Here is a 23,238-nt window from a genome sequence, read left to right on the forward strand (position 1 = left end):
CAATAAATTTTTGTTAAAATTAAGGGACGAATCTCTCAACGAGCTTTTTCGAGGTTATGGATATTTTTACTGAAATTTATTTGCTCAGTCTGAGCTAAGTTGCGCTAATAATGAAAACTTGCTAAACCATGCAGAAACAAATATACCTATTTCTTTGACTTGTTTAAGTTAGCACTTAAACTCTAAGTAGAAATGTCGAGTAAACAAAGTGTCTGCAAATGTGAGAGGAGGTGGCGTCGGCATAGTACCCAAAAAGTAACTTCATTTTGAGCAGAGTGACAGAATATGTAGGTAAGAGAGTTAGACACCAGACCGCCTACTCGCTGTTCCGTGCACCGCCCAGCTAATCGGTCGGTCAGAATTGCAGTCGTGCAGCGCCGGGTGATCAGAGGCCAGCGCCCGATCAGCGCGGCGGAAGCGGCGCCTCGCCCCACCGCTCCGGGCCGACTGGGTATTTCCACGGAGCATCTCCCGGCGCGGCGCCGCTATAAGAGGCGGCGGACGGTGTGCAGCGGCATTCTCACCTGATCACCCGTCGACATGAGGTGTACCGCGCTCAGTCTCGTGGCCCTGGTGGCCTCCGCCGCCGCCTACCAGATCCCGCCGCCTTCGGGACTCTACGAGACGCCGACGACCGACTTCGGTTCGGCGCCCACACAGCTGAATGAGGTGTCTCAGGCACCGATCGGATCCAACGTCGGCGACGACGGCTTCTCTCAGGTGTCAGACAGTACCACCAGCTTCTCCCAGCAGTCGAACGGCGCTGGCTGCTGCGGCAATGTCGTGCCGTCTGGCCCCCTGCCGGTCGCCAGTGGCCCAGTCCACGGTGGCGTCCAGCCTGTTCTACCCGGCGGCAGTCACAGTTCTTCAGTCATCTCCCAGTCCACCCAGTCAGCTCCGTCTCCTTCCGGCCTGCCTAGCCAGTCCGTGTCCACTCAAACTGTGTCCGGTCCGTCCTCATCCGGAGTCGTCTCACTGTCCTCCGACGAGCAGTCCCAGTCGAGCTACTACGAGAGCACCTCATCCGTCAGCCAGCCGGCGACGGGCATCCAGAGGCCGGCCGTGGCGCAGTCTGTGAACGGACCTCTCCTGCAGCGGCCCAGCAACATGTTCCTGGATAACCCCGGGCAGTTCCAGAGCAACAGCTTCTCACAGTCTTCACAGACGGTGGGACAGACGACAGTGGGACAGGCGCCGGTGGGACAGGCGCCGATCAACTCCGACTACAGCTCAAACGTGTTCCTGAACGGTGGACAGGACGGAGCTGGTGCCTCCCACTTCTCCAGCTCCAGCAGCGAGTACTACCAGCAGGGCAGCAGCGACAGTAGCTCGCAGACGAGCTTCCAGCAGAGCACCGGCTCCGGCTCTGGTCCCAGCGGTCAACTGACTGGCTTTGGATCCAACCCCACTGGTCAGCAGTCTACTTTTGTATCCAGTCAGACCCAGAAGCAGCCTGGATTCGGTCCTTCGGGATCGCAGTCCACCTTTGTCTCCAGCCAGACTGGCCGGCAGCCTGGACTTGCCCCGTCAGCCCAGCAGTCTACTTTCATTTCAAGCCAAACTGGTCGGCAGCCTGGACTTGCTTCGTCAGGCCAGCAGTCTACATTCATCTCTCAGCAGACCCCTCAGCAGCAGCCCGGACTTGCTCCGTCAGGCCAGCAGTCTACGTTCATCTCAAGCCAGACTGGTCGGCAGCCTGGACTTGGCCAGCAATCTACCGTAGTTTCTCAGCAAGCCCCTCAGCAGCCTGGACTTGCCCCGTCAGGCCAGCAGTCTACCTTCGTCTCTCAGCAGACTCCCCAGCAGCCTGGATTTGGCCAGCAATCTACCGTCGTTTCTCAGCAGACCCCTCAGCAGCCCGGGTTCGCCCCGTCAGGTCCGCAGTCTACTCTCGTCTCCCAGCAGACTCCTCAGCAGCCCGGCTTCGCCCCGTCAGGTCAGCAGTCTACCTTCGTCTCTCAGCAGACGCCCCAGCAGCCCAGCTTCGGGCCCGCTCAGAGCGGTCTTCCTACCACCGTCTCACAGACCGGCTCTAACCTCGGACAGCCGTCCGTGCCTCTGGCGTCCGGCCAGCTACTGAACCGTCACCCGGGCGGCGGCGGCTCAGGTCCCCTGGGTCATCAGACGCGTACCTGCTCCACCTCACTGGTTTGCGTCCCCATCGCCATGTGCAACCCGTACACGGGCTTCGTGCGCGGCGGTCTGCTGTTCGAGCCTGAGGAGCCCACGCTGCAGCCGACCGTGGCGCTCGACCGGTGCACAGAGCTGAAGGACGGGGGCACTGGCGACGGCGTGTGCTGTCAGATGCCGCACATCAACGACCCGTGGCCGCGCGATCAGTGAGCGCCCGCGGGTCGCGGAGGGGTAGTGCAGCTCCTCAGGCTGTCTGATGTCGCCGAGTCTGTGTTTGGAGTCGAGAGAGGGTCGCAGCAGCCCAGCAGGTGCTCTTGGCTCCAGGCATTACGGCTGGTAGAATGGTCTCATTCTGTGCATGTGTTGATGCATTTGTCTCTTATTTATTAGAAGAAATACATATATGATGCTTTCAGTATGATTGTATTCGCACAGTTACCATCATTGCAACTTGCAAGTGCCCCATGATCGGGAAAGAGACACAGAGAAAGAGAAAGAGAGAGAGAGAGAGAGAGAGAGAGAGAGAGAGAGAGAGAGAGAGAGAGAGAGAGAGAGAGAGAGAGAGAGAGAGAGAGAGAGAGAGAGGCGGGGGAGAAAAGAGAAACACATAGAGCGAATAACAATTTAGCTAATGGAGCTCTCAACCGAACGTAAATCATCCTCAGATTAACCTGCGGCGGAGGGGAAAGGGGAGGAGGAATGTTTTCTCACCAACGGTGAATAATGATTATTCTCTCGACGAATAATTTAGAATTCTCCGAGATAGACACTCTCCCGAATTATCACGTAGGACGGCACTAGTTACTCTTCGCTGTATTGGGCAAAACTTATGATAAATAGGCACTTCCCACACAATTGATAAAACTTCAAACCAAGGTCATTTAACCCTCGCATGTGTGCGGCGTTTTCCAGCATCTAATGTGTAGGGGGGGGGGGGGGGGTCGGTTGGACCCCCCCCCTTTCCGTTTGGCCCCTGATCGAGCTAGAGCTTCGCGGAAAAAACGAGCGTGTTGCCCGTGACGAGAGGAAGCCGATGGATGATACCCAATTTTAAGGTCCTAGGTCATTGGTTGACCTTCCAGGTCAGGTCAATGACCCAAAGTCGGGAAAATCGGGACCTGTTAGAAAGTTGTAAAGTGTGGCTGCTAAGGGGTTTTTCGGGACGCTGATCACGAATATCGTGTTAGTTTTGATCACAGATGATGTCTTTAAGCATTTAGACCAGGTCGGGTCAGGTCAGGTCAGGTCAACCAGTAGGGGTCGTGACGGGTATGCGTAGTACGTGTCAACCGCCTCTGACAGCTTCGTAACATGTTACGAAGTCACCAAAACTACTTCGTAAACGTTCAAATGGTTGCTAAATTCGAAATCAGCTCCAAAAACTAGCCTAGAAACATGTAAAACTCGAAAAAGTGAACCGAGGTCACCCGAGGTCACCAAAGGTCAATGACCTGACCTAACCTTCAGGTGACCTTGACACCCACCCTAATGCATGGGAGCAACAGCAAATCACATGTTTGAACGTTTGAAACCACGAAAAACTTGCAAACGCGCGGCTAATGCGAGCCGACATACGCTGAATCGCGATTCCGGCCAAACATGGTCTCGGAAAAGAGGTCACAGGTCAAAAGTCATTTGGGTCAGGGTCATGAAATTTTCAGGGTAGGTGTAAAATTGATCAATGCGAGTGTACTGAAAGTGTCGTCGCAATCGGCCGCTTTTTACGCGAGTTATTCGCGAAAAACCATGGGGGGGGGTCCATCCGACCCCCCCCCCTACACATGCGAGGGTTAAGGTCAGGTGATCAGGTCACGTAGAGTGAGATATCCTTGAAAAAAAAATAATGTTCGCCATGGCTACGTAATATGCACACCGAACAAACGACCGTTTGTCACTTTTAGCGGTTGATAATGTGACTGGATGTAAGACACGTGTTTCCCGGATTTTTTTTTGTATCAGTGACCTAAGGTCAGGTCAATGGTGCGACTTCTCTTTTATCTAAAAGATACTGGAAGTAAATCAGCTGTGCCTTTATAGAGGGATCTGATCGACAGCAGTTTTTAAGCACATTTTCTGTCCAGAACCTCGTAAAAAGTAATAAAGTTAATTTTTTATCAATCTGGTTAATTAACCAAGCTTTTCACGTGGCTGACTCAGTGGCACCTGACGTGGCCGCGCAGGGTCCGTGGCCGTGCCATCTCAGTAAGGTAAGTAGGCAATCACTAATCAGTAAGTACATCGTATGAGTTACGTGACTACTGACTAGTGACTAGTGACGTAACTGCGAGAACCTGCTCATCGCGTGTAATATTCAGCCTCGGGATATGTTACCGGTAGTAGTTATGTAATTTAGACGCTTCCCGGCTAAGTCAGCGATGGCTTATGGGCTTATGGCGCCCCGTCTGCGAGCTGTATTAGGTATAGGCAAGGGAGGGGTGTTTTTGACATCTAGGTACAGTGCCAGCGTTAGGTACATGTTAGATGCGGGGTGTGGAGGCATAGGCTGTTGCGAATACTGAATGCCGGGTACGATCTACGCTTTCTAAAGTGAAATCTGCATTTGGGATTAAGATCGCGTAAGAATAAAAACAATCTGTGAACCGGAGCGCATGAGTGATTGGAATGCATGCGCTATTGGGCGACTATACCCACTATTGTGCGTCAATCCTGAGAAAAATGATTTACTTGACTTGATTTGAAATGACTTGAAATGACCTAAAGCGGAAAACGATGAATTGATGTCGAAAAACATTTTCTTTATATTGCCTCATGGCATCTGTAAATGAGAAGCGGCACAAGTTCTTGTCACGTTAGAAAAAGACACCAAAATCAAACGCTATTGGACATGCTGGCCCAATGCTGGCCATCGTCGGTCGGTTGTCTTGGGCACGGTCTTGGGTTGTTGACGGACGTCCGTTCGTCGGCTATACGATTTTGGTGCCGAGTCCAGTGGCCGGGTCTTGATTTTGCTCAGTATACGGTTTCGGTCATCTTTTCCAGCGGAGTCGATGCTCCTTAGGCAGCTTGAAAGGTTGCGGGCGTAATCCAATATCTTATTGCCGACTTATTATGCGAGAACTGTGTAGTTTACAGCCAAAATAAATTCACCTTCACGAAAGCGACCACGCTATAGGCAGGGCACTAAAGAATCCTGTAGGTAAGTGATCGTCTGCAGAGTAATCGTAAAAGGCTTACAGCCAAGTCAAGCCGGCTCTGGTAAGTGTTTTTTTATGTGTTGTTTCTAAAACAAACGTAGGTATTCATACTCTATTGAGATTTTCTTTAAACTGGATAGGCTTTCATCTTAACTTTTTTTATCATCTCGTGAATAATCTCGGCGAAGAGAATAGAACTCATGATGGCAACTTTTTCGAGGATAATTTCCGACAAAATAAATGTTGTTACCTTAGTTTAATCATAATGTTCATTGTTCAATATGTCAAATTTAGTCCTCATTCCTCTTAAAATAGTTGTTATACGGTTCGGGTTGTGTCACCTTCCAAATTTACTCGAATATCTACATAAAAGCAACAGTCGTTGACCGTTGCCTTCACTACAGTTATGAAAAACTCGCGGGCGTATTTGTCCGGAAGGTAAAAGAAGAGTCTCTCTAGTCTCTACATACAGAGTATCACTCCTCCCGGTCCTTTGCAGACTGTCACTCGTAACGAATGGTAACGATTAACGAACCTCACCCGCCGGGTCAGTTCGGTCAGGTGACGAGCCCCTCCCGGCTCTGTTGACAGCAGCGACAGAAACCTTACGGTGCCACCGCGGAGCCTACCCATCAACACGGCCGTCACCACCAGCTGGCCGGTTTATTATCACTCAACTCGGAGAGAGATAACGGACGGGCCTGCAGCAGCAGTACCCAGCCGGTGGCACCTGCCCTGCACCGAGCGCCGAGCGGACGGAAAACAACGGCTGATAATATTGCAGCGCGCACCCCATCTGACGGCCGCGCCGGCCCTGCAGCTGCACTGCAGCCGCGCTCAGAGAGGGCGCGTCAGCCGACGGTGTAGCGTAGCGGGCGCCGTGGCCGCGGCCGTGCTCCGCGCCGTGCTCTATTTTGAGTGGCGACTGCGCGCGCGCCTGCGCCGGCCGCGGCGGCGATCGACCGACGCTCACACGACCGTGAGCCGGGCAGCGCGGAGCAGTCGTCCACCGCGCACCGTCCACCGCAATGCTGGGAGTGACCGCCCGCCTCACCGGCCTGTGAGTAGACTGCACGTTTGGGATTGCACCCGAGCCGCTGCTGCTCTGTCTTATCCCACCCCTAACCCCACCCTGATGGGATAGGAGCGGTCACTGGGCGGGCTGGTGTCGGACCAGCTGACTAGGGTTGCCCCAGCTGACGCCGGTCCCTAAACAGGTGGGTCCAGCCGCCCAAAGTCACCTTCATACACACAAGGGTTAGCTGTAGCAACTTCTGGTGCCGGGCCGGCCGAAGTAAGTTAGCGTGGGCCTACGCAGTCTGACGACTTAGTCAGAGGTCAATAATATTGGTGTAGTCCTGCGCAGCAGCCCTCAAGCAGTGCCATTTGCTTTTGCAAGCCTGCAACGGCCAGGCTGCAACCTGTTTTTATGTAACCGGCTTGGTAATCAAATGCCGGCGAGTGCCGTTATTATACCAAGACCCCAAATTTACGACGAACAGTGGTCAGGCAATTTCCGTTAGCAACAAGTTGGACATTGTAGGATGACCTTCACCGGTGACCTCTGTGTCCGGCACCGACCTTGTCGTATGACCTCTGACGTTTTCAGCGCCCTGAGGCGTTTGTCTGGGTAGGATGCGGGCGCGTGACTAGGTGGAGTGGGGGTGGGGGGGGGGGAGGGGCTCACGTGTCACTGGCTGGACAGGCAGTGGGTGTGTTCGGGGGATGGGCGGGGAGGGGTGGAACCGGATGGCTCTAATCTGAAACCGACGAGTGACGGTGTATGCAGTATGCACGACGAGGTGGGGGCGGGGCCGGCTGGGCCGTTTCAGTACGGTGGTGTTTTTCCAGGTGTGAGGGTGCCCTACGTGGGACCAAGCGGGCTCTACCGAGGCGCCAATCTTAGTTTGGTGGGTGCTTGGGGCCGGGGAAGTCGGTACCACCAGCTCGGTCTCTCCTTTGGATACTCGGGGAAGGAAGGGGCGCCGGGCGGGGCCAGACGGACCGTTTCAGTACGGTAGTGATTTACCAGGTGCGAGAGCGGTCGAGGTGGGGAAGAGCAGGCGCTTCTGAGGCTCGCCAAGAATACGGTAGATATCCAGAGCCGGGGACGTTGGGACCGGATAGTCTAGACCCGTGCGAAGGATTCTCAGGAGCAGGACAGGAGCGTTATCTGCCGAGAACCGTCTGAGACTGGTAGATGTCCGGAGTCGGAACGTCGAGGCGGTGCCAGGCTGCCGGCGGCCTCGTCTGCGTTGGGTGCTCAGGGTCGGGGAGGTCGGAGCCAGGTTTTCACTAGCCCCCGCCCTCGCGTCTCGTCTGAGTTGAAGGCCCTGAGGCGGGGGTGGGATGGAGAGGAGGCTGGGCCTGACTGCCTCGCCCTAGCCTGTGTCCTGTGTTGGATTCCCGGTGGCGGACAGGTCGAGGCGGAGCCTTCACCTATGCCGGCCTCGTCTGTGTCTCGCCAGCGTTGGATTCCCGAGTGGCGGGGAGAGGGGAGGGGTTATCGAACCGTTTCGCCCTCGCCTACTTCTCGTCTGCGGTCTCGTCTGCGGTTGGATGCCCGGTGGCGGACAGGTCGAGACGGAGCCTTCATCTATGCCGGCCTCGTCTGTGTATCGCCAGCGTTGGATGCCCGAGAGGCGGGGAGGGGGATTGTCGAACCGTCCCGGCCTCGCCTGTGCCTTGTCTGCGTCGGATGCCGGGGGCGGTGAGTTCGTCGCGGGCTCGGAGGGGGCTCGGCTGAGGCCCGTCACCGTCTTGGCACCCTGTCAGCGCCACTGGCAGGTGTATATCGGGGGGCCGGGCTGGCTGCCAGGGTCCTGTGACCCAACAGCCACCGGCCGGTCCACCCCCCCCCCTCCCACCTCCCGCTCCGCCGGAACGGAGAGCGGTGCCAGACAAAGGCACATGCCAGCGCTCCTCATCTTCCACTTCAATAGGTCATAAGGCATCCATCGAAGGCAGTAGCAAGTGTGGTACATCTCACAAATACCTATTTCTGGACTTTTTCACATACCTGATAGAAAGGGCAGCAAATATAAGATTTTCCCGATTATAACATTTTTACAAATCGGTTCACAAATTGACGCGTAGGTAATGAAGCTTCAGATAAGCAGGAAAAACATTTGATAGTTATTATAACCCTTGCCGGAGAAATCGGCTCCTGCTTGGAAGCAACATGACCACTCAGATGTAGGTTCTCACAGCGACAGAAAAATGTCCCGGTTTTATCGATGCAGGCCTGTACGTGGGTGGATCTTTGGTGAAAATAAAGCCAGTATCTATCGATTTATGATGTTGACTTCCAGGTAGGTTCTAGAGAATGTAGCTAGCGGTTACTTGGGTCCTACATTCACATTATTGACGGCATTTGTTTGATTAATTGTTTGCAGTTCATTAAACGTATTAACTTACTTAGACACGGTCCCGTAGGTACTACTAATTGCATATTTTTTTCGCACGTTTGACAGCATGGGCACCTGGAAAATAAACACTCGATGTGGTATACACACGGCGTATGAGACAGGCACTCTGTCACCAATAGAAGACGTAAACAGATCGAACCCAATGACCCCATATTCGAACATACCCCTTGACCCCACCGAACATATTTCTCATGACCGGTTCTCATATCTGACTAGTAACACCTTCAGACCAGTGTCACTCGGTGTACCTATAAGAACGGCTGTGCTGCGCGCGGTATGTTTTTACATATATGCTATGTCAAGCTGCCTACTGTTGTAAATGAATTTTCGCTCTTATTCAGACGGTTGCCGGGCGCCGGATCTGTGCTGTACAGGCCGACAGCCGGGTGCCCTATGCGTTCTGAGTTTTAACGATGCTCTAAGCCAGCCTGGGGACCATATCGTCCGTGTGTTCTCTGTCTGGCTTGTGCTCCGTGTTCCAGGCCGGCCGGCGGCAGCCGGGTGTTCCCTGTGTTCTGACGCGTGCTCCGTGTGTTCTCTGTGTTCTGACGTGTGCTCCGTGTTCCAGGCCGGCCGCCGGCAGCCGGGTGTTCCCTGTGTTCTGACGCGTGCTGTGTGTTCTCTGTGTTCTCAAGTGTGTCCTGTGTTCCAGGCCGGCCGCCGGCAGCCGGGTGTTATCCGGATCCCTGTCTGACGTGCTCTCCGTGTGTTCTCTGTGTTCTGACGTGTGCTCTGTGTTCCAGGCCGGCCGCCGGCAGCCGGGTGTTATCCGGAGCCCTGTCGGGCCGGCTGGCCGACCGGCCCGGGCGCCGCTCCGTACAGGAGTCGGCCCCCGACAAACCCTGTCCCAACATGGTGCGAGGCATCGACAACGTTCGAGAGACGCGGCTCAACAAGGTGAGCTCCCGCACCGGCACGACGCTCCAGTCGCTGGGGAACTCTGGAGGACCACAGGGACTTCTGAGGACCATTGGAGGACAACGGGGACCGCTGGGGGCCACTGGAAGAGCACAGGGACTGCTGGGGATCATAAGAGGACCACAGGGACCGCTGAGGATCATAGAAGGACCACAGGGACTTCTGAGAATCACAGAAGGACCACAGGGACTGCTGAGGATCACAGAAGGACCACAGGGACTTCTGAGGACCATTGGAGGACCACGGGGACCGCTGGGGGCCACTGGAAGAGCACAGGGACTGCTGGGGATCATGAGAGGACCACAGGGACTGCTGGGGATCACGGGAGGACCGTATGCGATGTTCGTCGCAAGGTCACTTATGTAATTTAAGTTCCGTCTGCGCACATCGCGCTACATGGCCCTACATGTAAACGTTCCATCGCACACATCTGTTAACTACTGCGCCGATCCCCGCTGGAAAACTCCATGACCGTCCCGTATCGCCCTTACTGCGACTCTCCCCTCTCTTTACCAACAGGGCATGGCCTTTACGCTGGAGGAGCGCCAGCGGCTGGGCATCCACGGCCTGCTGCCGCCCCGCTTCAAGACACAGGACGAACAGGTCGACCTGTGCCTGAAGAACATCTCCCGCTACCAGGAGGACCTCAACAAGTTCATCTACCTGATGGGCCTGCAGGTACGGCGCGTAGTGATCGCAGAGCTAAATGGATCAACCACTTACAACGCAAAGTTTCAAGAGTGCCTTACCTATGCTTTTGGTGCACGCACATTTATTGTACGTATGGTCGTGAGCTGCGACTCTGGAATTGGTCGGACACATGATACTGGTTATGACCGGACACAAATTCTGGGTGGCCGACGCCTATGTTTATTTTCATACAGAATAATTCGGGTGTGACATGAAACGGTCATTGGTCACATCTAAAGTGACTGGCCATTTGCTGTTTTATGACACGTGAACTTCGATGAAAATCAAGGTCAAATCCCCAATACCAGGACTGTAGCTATGCATACTGGTACCGTCCTTTGACCTCGGCGTCCTTAAACTTTGTATTTTTTGTTCCCTATCGAACACCAGGTGAACAAAGATCTTCAGACTTTCGGGTTGGGCCAACAACTGTTTAGGCATGACATCAGGGTGACGTCTCGCCTCTCTCAGGACCGGAATGAGCGGCTGTTCTACCGGGTTCTCTCGGAGAACGTGGAGCAGATGATGCCGCTCGTATACACGCCTACCGTCGGGCTGGCCTGCCAGAAGTTCGGCCTCATCTACCGGCGGCCGCGAGGGCTCTTCATCACCATCCATGACAAGGGACACATCTACGACGTCATGCGCAACTGGTAAGCAACGCTGCGCTAGCATTACACTGAGCTGGGCTGGGCCGACAGCGCTGGATGCTGGAAGAGGAGGGGAGTGGAGGAGCGGGAAGCTGGAGACTTGGCCGGTGAAATGCCGCAGAATAGTTCGTCTGGCCCTTAGTTATCACCACGTTATCACTTGGCCTATCACGGCCTCGGTTTATGTTTGTCACTGACCCTCTAATGGCATGGACACAGAACTGACTCGGCCTGACTGTATCTGCCCTTTCTGACCGTCAGGCCGGAGCAGGACGTCCGTGCCATCGTGGTGACGGACGGAGAGCGTATCCTCGGCCTGGGAGACCTGGGTGCCCAGGGTATGGGCATCCCGGTGGGCAAGCTCTCGCTGTACACTGCATTGGCCGGCATCAAACCGCAGCAGTGCTTGCCCATCGTACTCGACGTCGGCACCAACAACAAGGTCAGTGGATTTAGTATCTGCAGCTACAAAGCCGGCTATTTGTGCTTCATCAAAGGTGAATTCATGGCATACAGTTCGACCCTAATAAATCAAGAAGCCAGACTATCCCGTTGGTCAGGATAACTCAAATGAATCGGTCATAGAGTGCCAAAGGACTTCAGTGATCAGTTATGATTTTTTTCACCTTCCCAGGATCTGCTGAATGACGAGTTCTACATCGGCCTGAAGCAGAACCGAGTGACGGGCGAGGCCTACGACGAGTTTGTCGACGAATTCATGCAGGCCGCCGTCAGACGGTACGGCCAGAAGACGCTGATTCAGGTGAGCGCATAGACGGGAGCGGAACAGGGTCGGTGCTGGGGATACTCGTATGACCTGGGTATCAATCGCTCGAGAGATTGTTGGAGCATTACGGATCCCGCAATAGATGCTGGATAAGCTGGATACTCGGTTTGGAGATCTCGTACGAGAGTCAGCAAATCGCTCAACATACTTGTTTCCTTCTTATAAAAACAATACAACTTGTTTCAAGCGATACATTTCGTCGGACATGTATTTAAAGTATATGTATGTATGTTATCAAAGATTCGTGTCGCACTGACCCATCTTATCTTCTGACAGTTCGAGGACTTCGGCAACCACAACGCGTTCCGCTTCCTGGACAAGTACCGCAACAAGTACTGCACGTTCAACGACGACATCCAGGGCACGGCGTCGGTGGCGGTGGCCGGCCTGCTCGCTGCCATGCGGAAGCTGAACACCAAGCTGTCCGATCACACATTCCTGTTCTTGGGAGCCGGAGAGGTCAGTGCACGGGCCAACCACACTATGACGGGGATTATCGGCACCTGTCGGGTTTAGGTTGTGTACCGAGAAACGCTGCACGGCCCGACGTCAGCCGCTGAGGGTTGTTTGTTTTTAGAGCCGTCGGTAGAATCAGAAGGAACCGCTGCTGGAATCACAGTCCGGTTCATCGAACTAACGGTCGTTCGGGCCTGATGAAATCGCCAGTTAGCGACACTGAGTCAGAACTGACGGGTACCAATGTTGCCGACTGCATACCTGCGGATCATTCGATGATATGCTGTGGCGATGGTGAAGCAGTAAACCTTCTTGCATATGGCTAAATGTGCACTACCAGTTTTCCCTTCACCCGATTCAGGTAACACCCAAATACAATTGAAGTCAGCTGGCCAATCAGTTTCAACACGATAATAAATGTCTTTAAAATGTAATGGAAAAGTACACTACCAACTTACTCGCAATTATGTGAGTGTGACTGTCAACCTCCTCTGACACCTTCTGACTCTTAAGTACTGTCTCCACGTGTAAACATTTTCGGTTTTTACGCGTTTTAGCAAACGAGAGTTTTGCGCTTTTTTCGCTTTTTAACAGACGCTTTTGCGAGTTTTGCGAGTTTTTCGCTTTTTACGGTTTTAGTTTGTCAGTCGTTCAGAACAATTACAATTTCAGAAAAATTTCAATTTCAGAGAAAGAACATCTTTCTCCGCCCTTCGTGCGCTGTATGCCGTGGCCCTCTTGTCCCACAGGGCAGGCATCTGGCGCACGGCTTCTATTAACCCCTCGATTTTCGCTGTAAAGATAGTTAAAGGGGTATCATCACGTTACCCTATTGTTATCACCGCTATGACATCAGTTAATTATCAATTATCTGAAATGATCTGATATCGTAATATCTGTTATCCATAGACTCACTATGTAATTATTTGACATCCACATCGTTGGAATAGCAACAGAAGTTATTGGTATGGTTGTCTGAGTACTTGCCACGATCATTGGCTTAATCAAATTGCGTTTCATCGCTTTCCACACTTTCCATTGCATCCATTTCACCGTAAAATGGTATTAATAGCAGAAGGATTACCTTCTTAGCCTTGTCAAAAACCGGAAAACTTTCATTCGATCCAAATGTTTGGATAAAATCGCGCGTTTTTACAAATGAGAGTTTTGCGTTTTTTAAAGGTTTTACGAGTTTTGCATGACACAACCTGACGCGTTTTACGAGTTTTGCAGTTTTTTGATTTTATGAAGCCACTCGTTTTTCGATTTTTGACAAATCTTCCGCCGTGGAGATGGCACCGTGTAATTTAATGGTACAGATCAACGCCGGATCATGAAAAACTCGCAAAACATCAAAAAAGCGTTAAAACGTCATTAAAAACGCGCAAAACATGTACCGTGGAGAACGACCTTTACGCTGCATCTCCATACCACCAGGCGTCGCTCGGTATCGCCAACCTGTGCGTGATGGCGATGGAGCAGGAGGGCCTCAGCTCGCAGGCCGCCCACGACAAAATCTTCATGGTGGACTCCCGCGGTCTGATCGTCAAGAACCGGCCCGAGGGAGGCGTCACCGGACACAAGGTCGATTACGCCAAGGACATGGAGCCCATGAAGAACCTCGGAGATGTCGTCAAGAAGCTGAAGCCCTCGGCGTTGATCGGTAGGTTTCCGTCGATTTTTTTTAACCGGCGATATGACTCAGCCCAGTCGTTACGCTCATGGCAAAAGTGGTTCGGTTTCACAAACTGTGTGCTGTATCTTGGCCTTTGAAGGTGCTGTGAATTCAGTTAACCCTGCCGGTGCCATGAGTGACTCGTGTTTGCGCTGTTGTCACAGGTGCGGCCGCCCAGCCGCAGGCCTTCACCGCCGAGATCCTGAAGGACATGGGCGAGTACAACAAGGAGCCCATCATCTTCGCGCTGAGCAACCCGACCAGTATGGCCGAGTGCACAGCCGAGCAGGCCTACCAGGCCACTCAGGTGAGAAGACCGCTGAGGAGGGAAGAATGGATGACTTTCAAAAGGATGACTTGTAGGACAGGAGAGCGCACGGCACCAGCAGGCATTGGTTGTTCCGCTCTCCGCGTCACCAACGCACCTATGTCTCAGCGAAATCCATCAGTGCTTTGCTTCGAGTGTCCATGAGTCCCCCTCCATACGTGTGCTGGAAAGGATCGTTATCCACCGAGCTCTTCCCCATGCTGAGTACAACTCGTCCCCCGGTGTGCCTGACAGGGTCGGGCCGTGTTCGCGTCGGGCTCTCCGTTCGCCCCGGTGACCATCAACGGCAAGACGCTGTACCCTGGCCAGGGTAACAACGCCTACATCTTCCCGGGCGTGGCGCTCGGCGTCATCGCCTCGGGCATGCACCACATCGGCGAGGACGTCTTCCTGCGAGCGGCTGAGGTCAGTGATGGAGGAGGCCTGGTGACTGATGTCGCCCATCCTGCTCCAGGGTATGCGCGAGTCCCGGCTAGGAATAGGTTGCCGCACTTGATTGTTGAAGAGGAACGATCTCAAACTATGAGGTACACCTTATATCTTTGAGAAGTGTGGGACAGATGCTGGTGACTTACGACCGCAAGGGCCCATCGCACCAGTCACCGAATGTAACCAGCCACTGTGTGGGTATCTAATAATTCTTTTTTATGTGTGTCTGTGTGTGACAGGCGCTAGCGAAGATGGTGACGGACCAGGAGCTGGACGTCGGCCGGCTGTACCCGCCCCTGGAGAACATTCGGGATGTGTCACTACAGATCGCCGTACAGCTGGCGGAGCACGCCTACAAGACGGGTGAGCGTGACGGGGGAACGGGGCCGGGTCATAGACAGGTCAGGGTCACACCCCGAGCTGGCAGAGCACGTCTACAGGAAGGGAGAGCGTGGCAGAAGGGGTCATTGGCAGGTCAGAGCTCTCACACACCAGGCTCGTGGCTGGGAGTGGACTCTGGACACAGCTGAGAGATTGATGGAGTTAAGCATGGAATGAGAGAGAGGAGACGAGATTGTCGTATAACTTACATCCTAAAACAATGTATATGGTACTGACTCCAGGTGTCAGCCATTCGTAAAGACGACAGCTCTGCAGAGGAGTTGCGACTGACAGACGAGCTGCAGTTGCAGTTGTCAGCGACCCTCAGTAATGAAGTGCCGGAAGGACGGACAATGCCCGTGCGTACCGCGCAGTAGCGTGTCCTGCACTGAAGCGGCTTCCCCCGCTGTCCCGGCCCCTCTGATCGACTGTAGCTCAATCAATAAACGGCAGCCCGAGTCAGCGGCCGCCCGGCCCGGCGCCGACTCTGGGGCTCCGAATAATCCGCTGCGAGAGGAGCTGGGCTTGAGCTTGGTCGCTGTTAAGTGAGAATGATGTTTTGTTATGCATAAGGAAATGCGATCGGGATGGAGCCTTGTAAAGATTCATCATCAGATGTGCGTCCTGAACACGGATTTAGGCACCATCTGGTCCACTTGAGGACATATCCTCGTCACCATGTATATATTTCTAGTTTCTACTTGTTATTTCGAAATGAAAATGATCACAAATCTTAACCCGCGCGGGGCTGGGGGGTAAATTTTACCCCCCCTCGCGAATTTTCGCGATATCTCAAAAACGGCGGCGCGCAGCGCCGCCAAACTTTCAGTACCTTTTCTTACATCAATTTGACACGTTCCCTGAAAAGTTGAGCGAAATCCGTCGGAAAATTTTTGAGAAATTGACGTTTTAGTGACGTCATGTTCGCGATTTTCGCCTCAAAAACGGCAAAAGTTCAAACGCCGCTAACATCTTCATTTTTAAAGGAATCAAGACGTAACAAAAAAGGTTATACGTAATTTTACTTTGTCTATCAAATGGCTATCTCGGTTTTTTGAAAATTTTGGATTTTGGCCTAAATTTAAAAAAACTGACTTTTTTGGGAAAATCATTATAAAATCCAAAATTTTGAGTCTATCGAAAAAACCGGAATATATGTCAGAGAAGTGGTCTATGTGCACCTACATACCAAATTTTAGAAGAATCGGTTAAAAAATGTGGGAGTTATTTAAAATTTTATGACGTCACGACACACAAATTTTTTTGAAAAATGACTTTTTTGGAAGTTCTAGACCTCGTACGGAAACAAAAATAGCACCATTCGATTCGCCGTGAAAAACTGCATCAGATAGACACCTTTTTAGGCCTTAACAACCAACTTCAAAATTTGACCTCACTTGACCTGACCTTGACCTGACCTCGACCTGAAATTCATCCAGAGGTGGTCCATATCACTTATTGAGTGTGCCTATTGAATTCTATGAGTAAAATGACCCATAAAACATGTGTCGCACATGCCCTTTTCTATATTTTGTTTTTTGGTGACCTGACCTGACCTGACCTGACCTTGACCTTGACCTCTGAATGATATTGTATGCAACGAATATTGTCTTGGTAGCCTAAGAACACGTTTTGGGCGATCAGTCTCAGTCCATGACTCCATTCTTCGGCAACTACGGTGCAAGGCCGATACTGTAGAAACTTGCAATTTGTACCCTTGACCTGACCTTGACCTTGACCTCAAACTTTAAATTAAGTACATGTTTTTAGTAGTTCGTGATGAGAGCTTTCGATTGGCGTTTGAATTTTCCAAATCGGACCATTAGTTCGGGAGATAACAGGGGGGGTAAAATTTACCCCCCCCCAGCCCCGCGCGTTCGGCTGGAGACCCCAGCCCCGCGCGGGTTAAAGGGCTCCCCTTTGATTGCAAAGCCATCTTTCAGAACAGTGTTGCGGTCTCCAGCTGACAGACACTATAAAGAAGGGTTGTCGTTAGCGAGACGTATTTTCTAGCCGGTTACCTTTATTTCCGCCTAAACACCACACCCATTTCCTGGATGCCCTTGTCACCTTGTGCGCCTTACACCGAGCTACACAGTGGCTGCTGCTTGCACCGTGCTGTGAACCTGGCTGGGAACATCTGCTTCAGAAGCGGGCCGAGCCCCGTCGCGAGTGCTGCATCTGACGGGTGCTGTTTGCTTACAGATGAGGGTGCTGGGGCTTCTGGGGAGACTGCTGGGGCTGTAAAAAGCTGTGGAGGGACTGCTGGGGACTACAGACCGCTGGGCTGTGGAGAGCTGTCGTGGGGCTGCTGGGGCTTTGGGAGCTGTAGAGGGGCTTTGAGAAGCCGCAGAGCGCTGTCGCGGGGCTGCTGGGTAGCTTGGCTGTAGCGTGTCGTGGGACTGGCTGTGGGTCTCTCGGGCTCTGGATATGTCCTACAGGTGGCACTGGCGACACTGGTGAAGCCGACGGACCCGACATGACCCGGTCTCTAAACTCACGTCCGGCGCCGATGTGCCGGTGTTTCAGGCGAGGCGTCCACCTACCCCCAGCCGGCCGATCTGAACGCCTTTGTGCGCAGTCAGCTGTACGACTATCACTACGCTAACCCGTTAGAGCAGGTCTACCCGTGGCCGACAAGTGTCTGAGCTGGCGACGGCGCAGCGAGGTCCGTGCAGCGCCCCCTTGTGTCAGCTCGTGTTGGCTAGTGTAGAGCCGGCGCACAGCCCTCACGAACGGAGGCTGCTTCGTGTGATTTGTGTGTGCGCATCTCCACTAGCTTGTACTGCCGTTTGTTTGAGAATTTGCGCTTTTTGCGTGTTTTCGCAGCTACCTTGCATGCCTCAAGCAGTCATTTCCTGTTTCCTTGGCATGATCTTTACCTAACTCCAGTTCTCTGTCTCTATCTCCTGCCGTTTTTATTTGTAGTCAGTGGATTTTGGTTTGATCTGATATTTGTTCAGTGGCGTTTAGTGCTGTCAGCACAGTCGAAACTGTCTGTGCCATTGGTAGGTTTTCGTTACGTCCTGGCAAGTCAGCAGTGAAATTCAGTAGCTTGTGAGATACCTATCAGCCTGCTAGCATCGATGTTGCACCCTGTCACGGATATTCATACCACAAAATGCGTGCAATTTTGTATGAAAGGAATAGCAACGTAGCCTTTCGTGGAACGTGATGTGATGCCCGTAACACATTTGCATCGCGTTTGCGATAAGCGCGTACAAGGTGTAACCCTCATCTACACATGATCAATTTTAGTCTACACTTTGAGTTATCAGCGAGGCAAGGTAGTCGCATATGTCATATGCAACATTTGATGTAAACTGCAAATATAAACTTTTTGGTCTTTCACGGATGCGAAACTTTCCGCAACGCGAGTGCACCTTTATCCTCCTCTGAACTGCAGCAGCTATCTCTACGACTTTTACGTATAAACGAGCATTGCCTAATGCCTGTCAAGACCTCACGGTGAGCAATACTACATCTCAGCTGAACTACTGTTACCTACCGTTACGTCATTCTACGTGATCCATTGTGACTGTGCGATGATTCTGACCTCTGTCCGCCGTTCCCAGGGGAGGCGTCCGTGTACCCGCATCCGGATGACCTGCTCGCCTATATCGAGACGCACCGGTACGACTTCTCGTACGAGAGTCCGCTGCTGAACACGTACGAGTGGCCTAGCAGCGGCATGCACACTGGTCGGAAACGCCCTCACGAGAGGCCACGGGCGATTCCGGAGTTTCGGATTATTTTTTATATAGATCGATTTGAAATTGATCAAATTATTATAATCAGGCCAAAAAAACTAATCCGAGTGACCAAAAATAACTGTAATCAGCCCCCGAAGATGGGGTTTCCCAGAACTCGGAAACTGACGCGGAGCAAGAGGTTTCTTGAGCCGGATATTCAGAGTCTTATTGCTGATAGACACCAAATTGAAATCCCACATATTATGCATCAAAATGTTTGTTATGAAGTTGCCGACTGGTCAGTGCAATTTTTTTGGTATACTTTTTCCCCAACTAAGATCTACTGTAGCTTTTTTATGAGGGCTCTCCTAGAGTGATTCTGGAATATAACTGCAAAGTTTAGGTAAGGAAACAACAGGTAGTCCCATCTAGTCCCACTCTGATTTTTTGTGAGATGAAGCAGGATTTAAATTTACACCAGGGCAACATAAAAGCTAACTGCGCATATTTGCGCAAAATTTGCAGGAGCCGCTATTCCTACCCAACTACCGCCCGCCCCGCCCCAGTTTCGGCCCGGCCGCCGCGCCCGGCTTACGCTGACTTGTGTGGCCTGCACGCATCCATGCGTAGTTGACTGGTCATTAAAAACAGACGCGCTTGAGTTTATGAATTTTGTGGAAAGCGCATACAATATGGTTTTATTATTGCATTTATGTATGTATTGACATCAAAAGCCTTCCACATATTGCGTGGCGATTACGGCTTGCATTTAGAGAGCCTTGCTATTAGTAACCATCACTCGGCTGAAGAAAGTGGAAACTGAGACCTTCGTGAATATAAGACGCTGCGAATACAGGACACCTGTCACTGGCGTCAGGTTACCTTGGGCCGTCTTTTTACATTAGATCACAATTCCGGTATTTAGCCCTGGCCGGACCGATTGGTTTTCTATATTGACCGGGGAGGGTTGATACAACTCCCTCGCCGTTTCGCCTCTAATTGAGCTACAGCCTCGCGGGAAAAAAACGAGCTTGTGTGCCGTTATAAGACGCAGCAAGTACTACCCGATTTAAGGTCTTAGGTCAGCCAGTGACCTCTTAGGTCAGGTAAGTGCCACAAGGCACGGGCTCGGTTTTAGGTTAATTACTTTGCCAAAAATGGTCGCACTGCCGCGATTTTGGCATCATCGTGTTTGTCTAGCTCAGGAGCGTCGAATGCTATACTTGGTGTTCGGGTGAAGTCAACTTAAGGCGTTAACCTCGGGTCAAGGTCAGGTCGGAGCCCCTCAGGTCACGAAAATGGTTGAAGGAGGACATATCGCATATCACTCGATTCGGCAGGTCTTCCCGAGTCCAATGGTGGCTTTCCCGACTCTCTAGCTCCATCTGATCAGGAGTTATTGACGAAAAACTTATATGGCCTTAGTGACGTCATAAATAACGTCACGCAAAGTCAACAATGCTAAAGTGAAGCACCGGACCTTGCAAGGAGTGCATGAAACCATTCCCGGTGCCCGAATAGCAGCTTCCAATTTCCCTTGTTCACTTAAAGTGGTGCTAGATCCTGTATTATACTCAATTATGACGTCATAACTTAGCAGATTCACGTCATATATTTAGTGCTTGACATCCAAATGATAGCTTACATATGACAGAGAAGGTATGCAAAGTTTTATGAAGTTTGCTTCACTAGTTGTGGAATAACAAGCAAAAAACTTTTGCGGAAAGGCCGCTGGCCTCTCGCTGGAGCGTTTCCGACCAGTGTGGCATGGTCCATTGAGGGAGGGGAGGGGGACTACTGTCGGCCGTATCAGGGGGCCGTGCCGGCACAGGACGCGCCTGGCGGCCAGGGCGTCCTGTGGCTAGGGGCTTTCTTAGATGCCGGTAGCCATGGGCGTTCTACGGCGCCGGCAGTTAGGGGCGCCCTCAGGTGTCGGTGACAAGGGGCGTCCTCTGGTGTCGGTGGCTAAGGGCGCCCTCTTGTGCCGCTGGGTAAGGGCACCCTGTAGTGCCGGTGACCAGGGGCGCCCTCAGGAGGCCGGCAGAGACTCTGTACTGCCGTGATTGGTGTTGTGTTCTGAACGGCGGAGTTGAGCGTTTCTGCCACGCCGCGTGGCAGCTGTCGATGCGAATAGGTCATGGTCACAGTCAGTGAATGGACGTTGTTGGTTACCCGTGTCAAGGTGGTCACTCATATAATAGGGTCAGCACGGTAAATGGCATTTGAAGAGTCGAAGCGAAATACAGCTAGAAACCAAAATGCGTTTGGTTGAAGTTGAAGTCTCGTTACAATGCTACACTGTATATTCATCCTCTCGTGTTCCACAAAAACATCGCTCCTTCGTCGCTCGGTTTTTCAGTAAGCCGCTTGAAAAATATATCTTTATCTTCCACTCGGAGCCATGAAGAATCATCATCAATCGGGTTTGATAAACCCACCATAACATATCTTTGAAAGTTATCACCTGAATTTATACTGCGCTGCTCATCACCTACAGCCGCGCCCTAAAAACAGCACACTTACCATCTATCCGCTAGATGGCTCTAGTGGCGTGCGCCTGAAGTTATACTGTACCGCTGGGCACCTACCGTGAATATCTCAATCGAGAAGAGCTTTCGCCTAGAGGCCTTTTCCATCAGGGGGGGGGGGGAGGCTGTGTAAACTTAGCATTGACCATAAACTCCCCAGGGAGGAAATATCATGGAAATCTTTTAAGACCACCTGTAATTCCGATGAAAGCCAACGTACGTACATGAATCAGCATAACGGCATATTCAATGGAAACTATGCCATACAATAACAATTTGACCGGTTTCGGTGTATTAACCCGGCAGTTGCTGGGGTATTTCGCCACCCACCGTTTGCTGGGGGGGGGGGCGTTAAACGCCCCCAGCCGATAACTCGAGAACCAATAGGCGCAGCGAAACGCACGAGGCGGCAAACGAAAGAACGCGACGAGACGCTTCAGATGAATACTTTAAAGTTGAATTTTGAGGTCACAGGTCGGGTCAAGGTCAGGTCAAACACCTGAAATCGGGCTTTCAGTAGCATGGACTTCAGGACTTCGCAATGAGCGCCTCTCGTCATAAACTCTGTCAAAACGGTGCACAATCCATCATATAAGGACTACAAGAGTGTCAGCTCCATGTTGGGGTCAGTCAAGCATAGGTCAGGGTCAAGGTCAGGTCAACCGGGTAGGCACATATCCCCGAAAATCAAAACTGATATTCGCTGCCTGTGACACATGTTTTATGGGTAATTTGGGGCGTAGAACACGATGGTAACATTCATTTTATCATATGTGTACGTGTTTGGCTCAAAAAGTTCAATTTAAGAAATGCATATATCATGGTCGTGAAGTAGTCACGAGAAATTGCCAAGATTCAGTTCAAGATTTTGGAAAATGCGGAACGATAATCAATAATCGAAGATAGCCATTTGATTGTTCATGGTATTGGCCAGTCTAATGGCGTTTACGGCATGTCTGTATGTTTATTCTGTGATTTTATATGATTTTTTGAACTCATGCCGTTTTTGGTCGAAAACTCAGAAATCATGACGTCACTAAAACCTCGATATCACAAAAATTTCCGACCGATTTTTTTGAAACGTTGTCACAATAAACTTCAATCAATCTCCTACAGGTAACCAAAATTTGGCGCGCCTGTGGCGCGCCGTTTTTATGCTATGGCCCGGCGAACGCCCCCCCCCCCCCCAGCAACTCGCGGGTTAACACCATCATCAGTGAGCAAAAATTAAAAAAAAACATACAAATAGGGGAGAGTGGGGCACATTCGTGCATGGGGCACATTCGTTTTCAGCAGTTTATGGGAACACGAGTGACTGCACGAGCTCAAGGTAAATTATGGAAATATGTCTATCATTGCCGCCCTTCGTTCACCGTAGAAGATAACACTGTACCTACTGTCATGCTTGATAAAAACGCAAATTTGTAACATTCGTGAGCTTTCCAAACCTTTCTCATATCATCCATTTTCGTGATCCTGACTCGGAAATGTGGTTCAGCTTTTCAAAATTGGGGGTGAAGAAGCTCACTCTATTCACGGAACTGCTGCAAACTTGTTTGTTGACTTGAAAAAGTGTCATTTTTTCAAAAAGAAATTTTGAAATATATTACTAATAACGTTGTGGGGCAGGTTCGTGTACGCACTGCCTGGGGGCACATTCGTGCACATTTTTTTTTTTTAGTTTTTGCGATTCATGACTTTATCTGTAGTAGGTTTCTCTAATGACGTTCGCCTGACTCAGTCTCGACTGCTTGCGACGTCGTGACGAGCAATTCACGCGAACTTGGCGAGGTCACGGAGGCCGGCAGTTGGCACATTCTTGTTGGCCAGCCCATTCTTTCTACATATGTTGTGCAATGCATTCTTGTCGAAAGGAATCAAGTGAAATGACCCCCTGCCAATTTCCTTTGGTAAATTTCTGGTAATGCCCGGTAATTTCTCGAACTTTGCAGGGTGAACGGAAGTGCCCCACCTCTTGAACGAATGTG

At 51.6% G+C, this 23,238-nt stretch overlaps 2 protein-coding genes across 3 annotated transcripts; both read left to right on the forward strand.

Annotated features, from left to right (window-relative positions):
- Positions 1-525: 525 nt before the first annotated feature.
- On the forward strand, positions 526-2,549 carry LOC122377664 (glutenin, high molecular weight subunit DX5-like). Its single transcript, XM_043357969.1, has 2 exons — positions 526-1,876; positions 1,937-2,549. Exons 1-2 carry the CDS (start codon positions 541-543, stop codon positions 2,341-2,343), a joined length of 1,743 nt encoding a protein of 580 aa, XP_043213904.1. The 5' UTR covers positions 526-540; the 3' UTR covers positions 2,344-2,549.
- Positions 2,550-4,994: 2,445 nt separating this feature from the next.
- LOC122377665 (NADP-dependent malic enzyme-like) lies at positions 4,995-20,981 on the forward strand. 2 transcript variants are annotated; one of them, XR_006255898.1, is made up of 15 exons: positions 5,184-5,290; positions 5,880-6,348; positions 9,460-9,613; positions 10,154-10,312; positions 10,796-10,977; positions 11,236-11,416; positions 11,609-11,737; positions 12,038-12,220; positions 13,655-13,880; positions 14,057-14,199; positions 14,455-14,625; positions 14,889-15,012; positions 17,560-17,698; positions 18,606-18,718; positions 20,487-20,981. XR_006255898.1 is itself a non-coding variant. In XM_043357970.1 (14 exons), the coding sequence occupies exons 2-14, from the start codon at positions 6,317-6,319 to the stop codon at positions 20,499-20,501; spliced, it is 1,812 nt and encodes a 603-aa protein (XP_043213905.1). In that variant the 5' UTR covers positions 4,995-5,290; positions 5,880-6,316; the 3' UTR covers positions 20,502-20,981. The 2 variants fall into 2 exon arrangements, 1 of the variants encoding a protein (XP_043213905.1); XM_043357970.1 differs by lacking the exon at positions 17,560-17,698 and having other exon boundaries at positions 4,995-5,290.
- Positions 20,982-23,238: the final 2,257 nt, after the last annotated feature.

Source organism: Amphibalanus amphitrite, unplaced genomic scaffold, assembly GCF_019059575.1.
Source record: "Amphibalanus amphitrite isolate SeventyFive unplaced genomic scaffold, NRLGWU_Aamphi_draft 000048F_arrow, whole genome shotgun sequence".
NCBI classification, from domain to species: Eukaryota; Metazoa; Arthropoda; class Thecostraca; order Balanomorpha; family Balanidae; genus Amphibalanus; species Amphibalanus amphitrite.

What these genes read in the sequence shown, in the direction of transcription:
- LOC122377664 (XM_043357969.1), top strand. Translation starts at nt 541, where the DNA reads ATGAGGTGTACCGCGCTCAGTCTCGTGGCCCTGGTGGCCTCCGCCGCC. An exon ending in GCCCGGGTTCGCCCCGTCAG is followed by an intron (nt 1,877 to 1,936) that starts GTCCGCAGTCTA and finishes TCGCCCCGTCAG; the next exon opens with GTCAGCAGTCTACCTTCGTC.
- LOC122377665 (XM_043357970.1), top strand. Translation starts at nt 6,317, where the DNA reads ATGCTGGGAGTGACCGCCCGCCTCACCGGCCT. An exon ending in GCCAGAAGACGCTGATTCAG is followed by an intron (nt 11,738 to 12,037) that starts GTGAGCGCATAG and finishes ATCTTCTGACAG; the next exon opens with TTCGAGGACTTCGGCAACCA. An exon ending in GGAGCACGCCTACAAGACGG is followed by an intron (nt 15,013 to 18,605) that starts GTGAGCGTGACG and finishes CGCCGTTCCCAG; the next exon opens with GGGAGGCGTCCGTGTACCCG.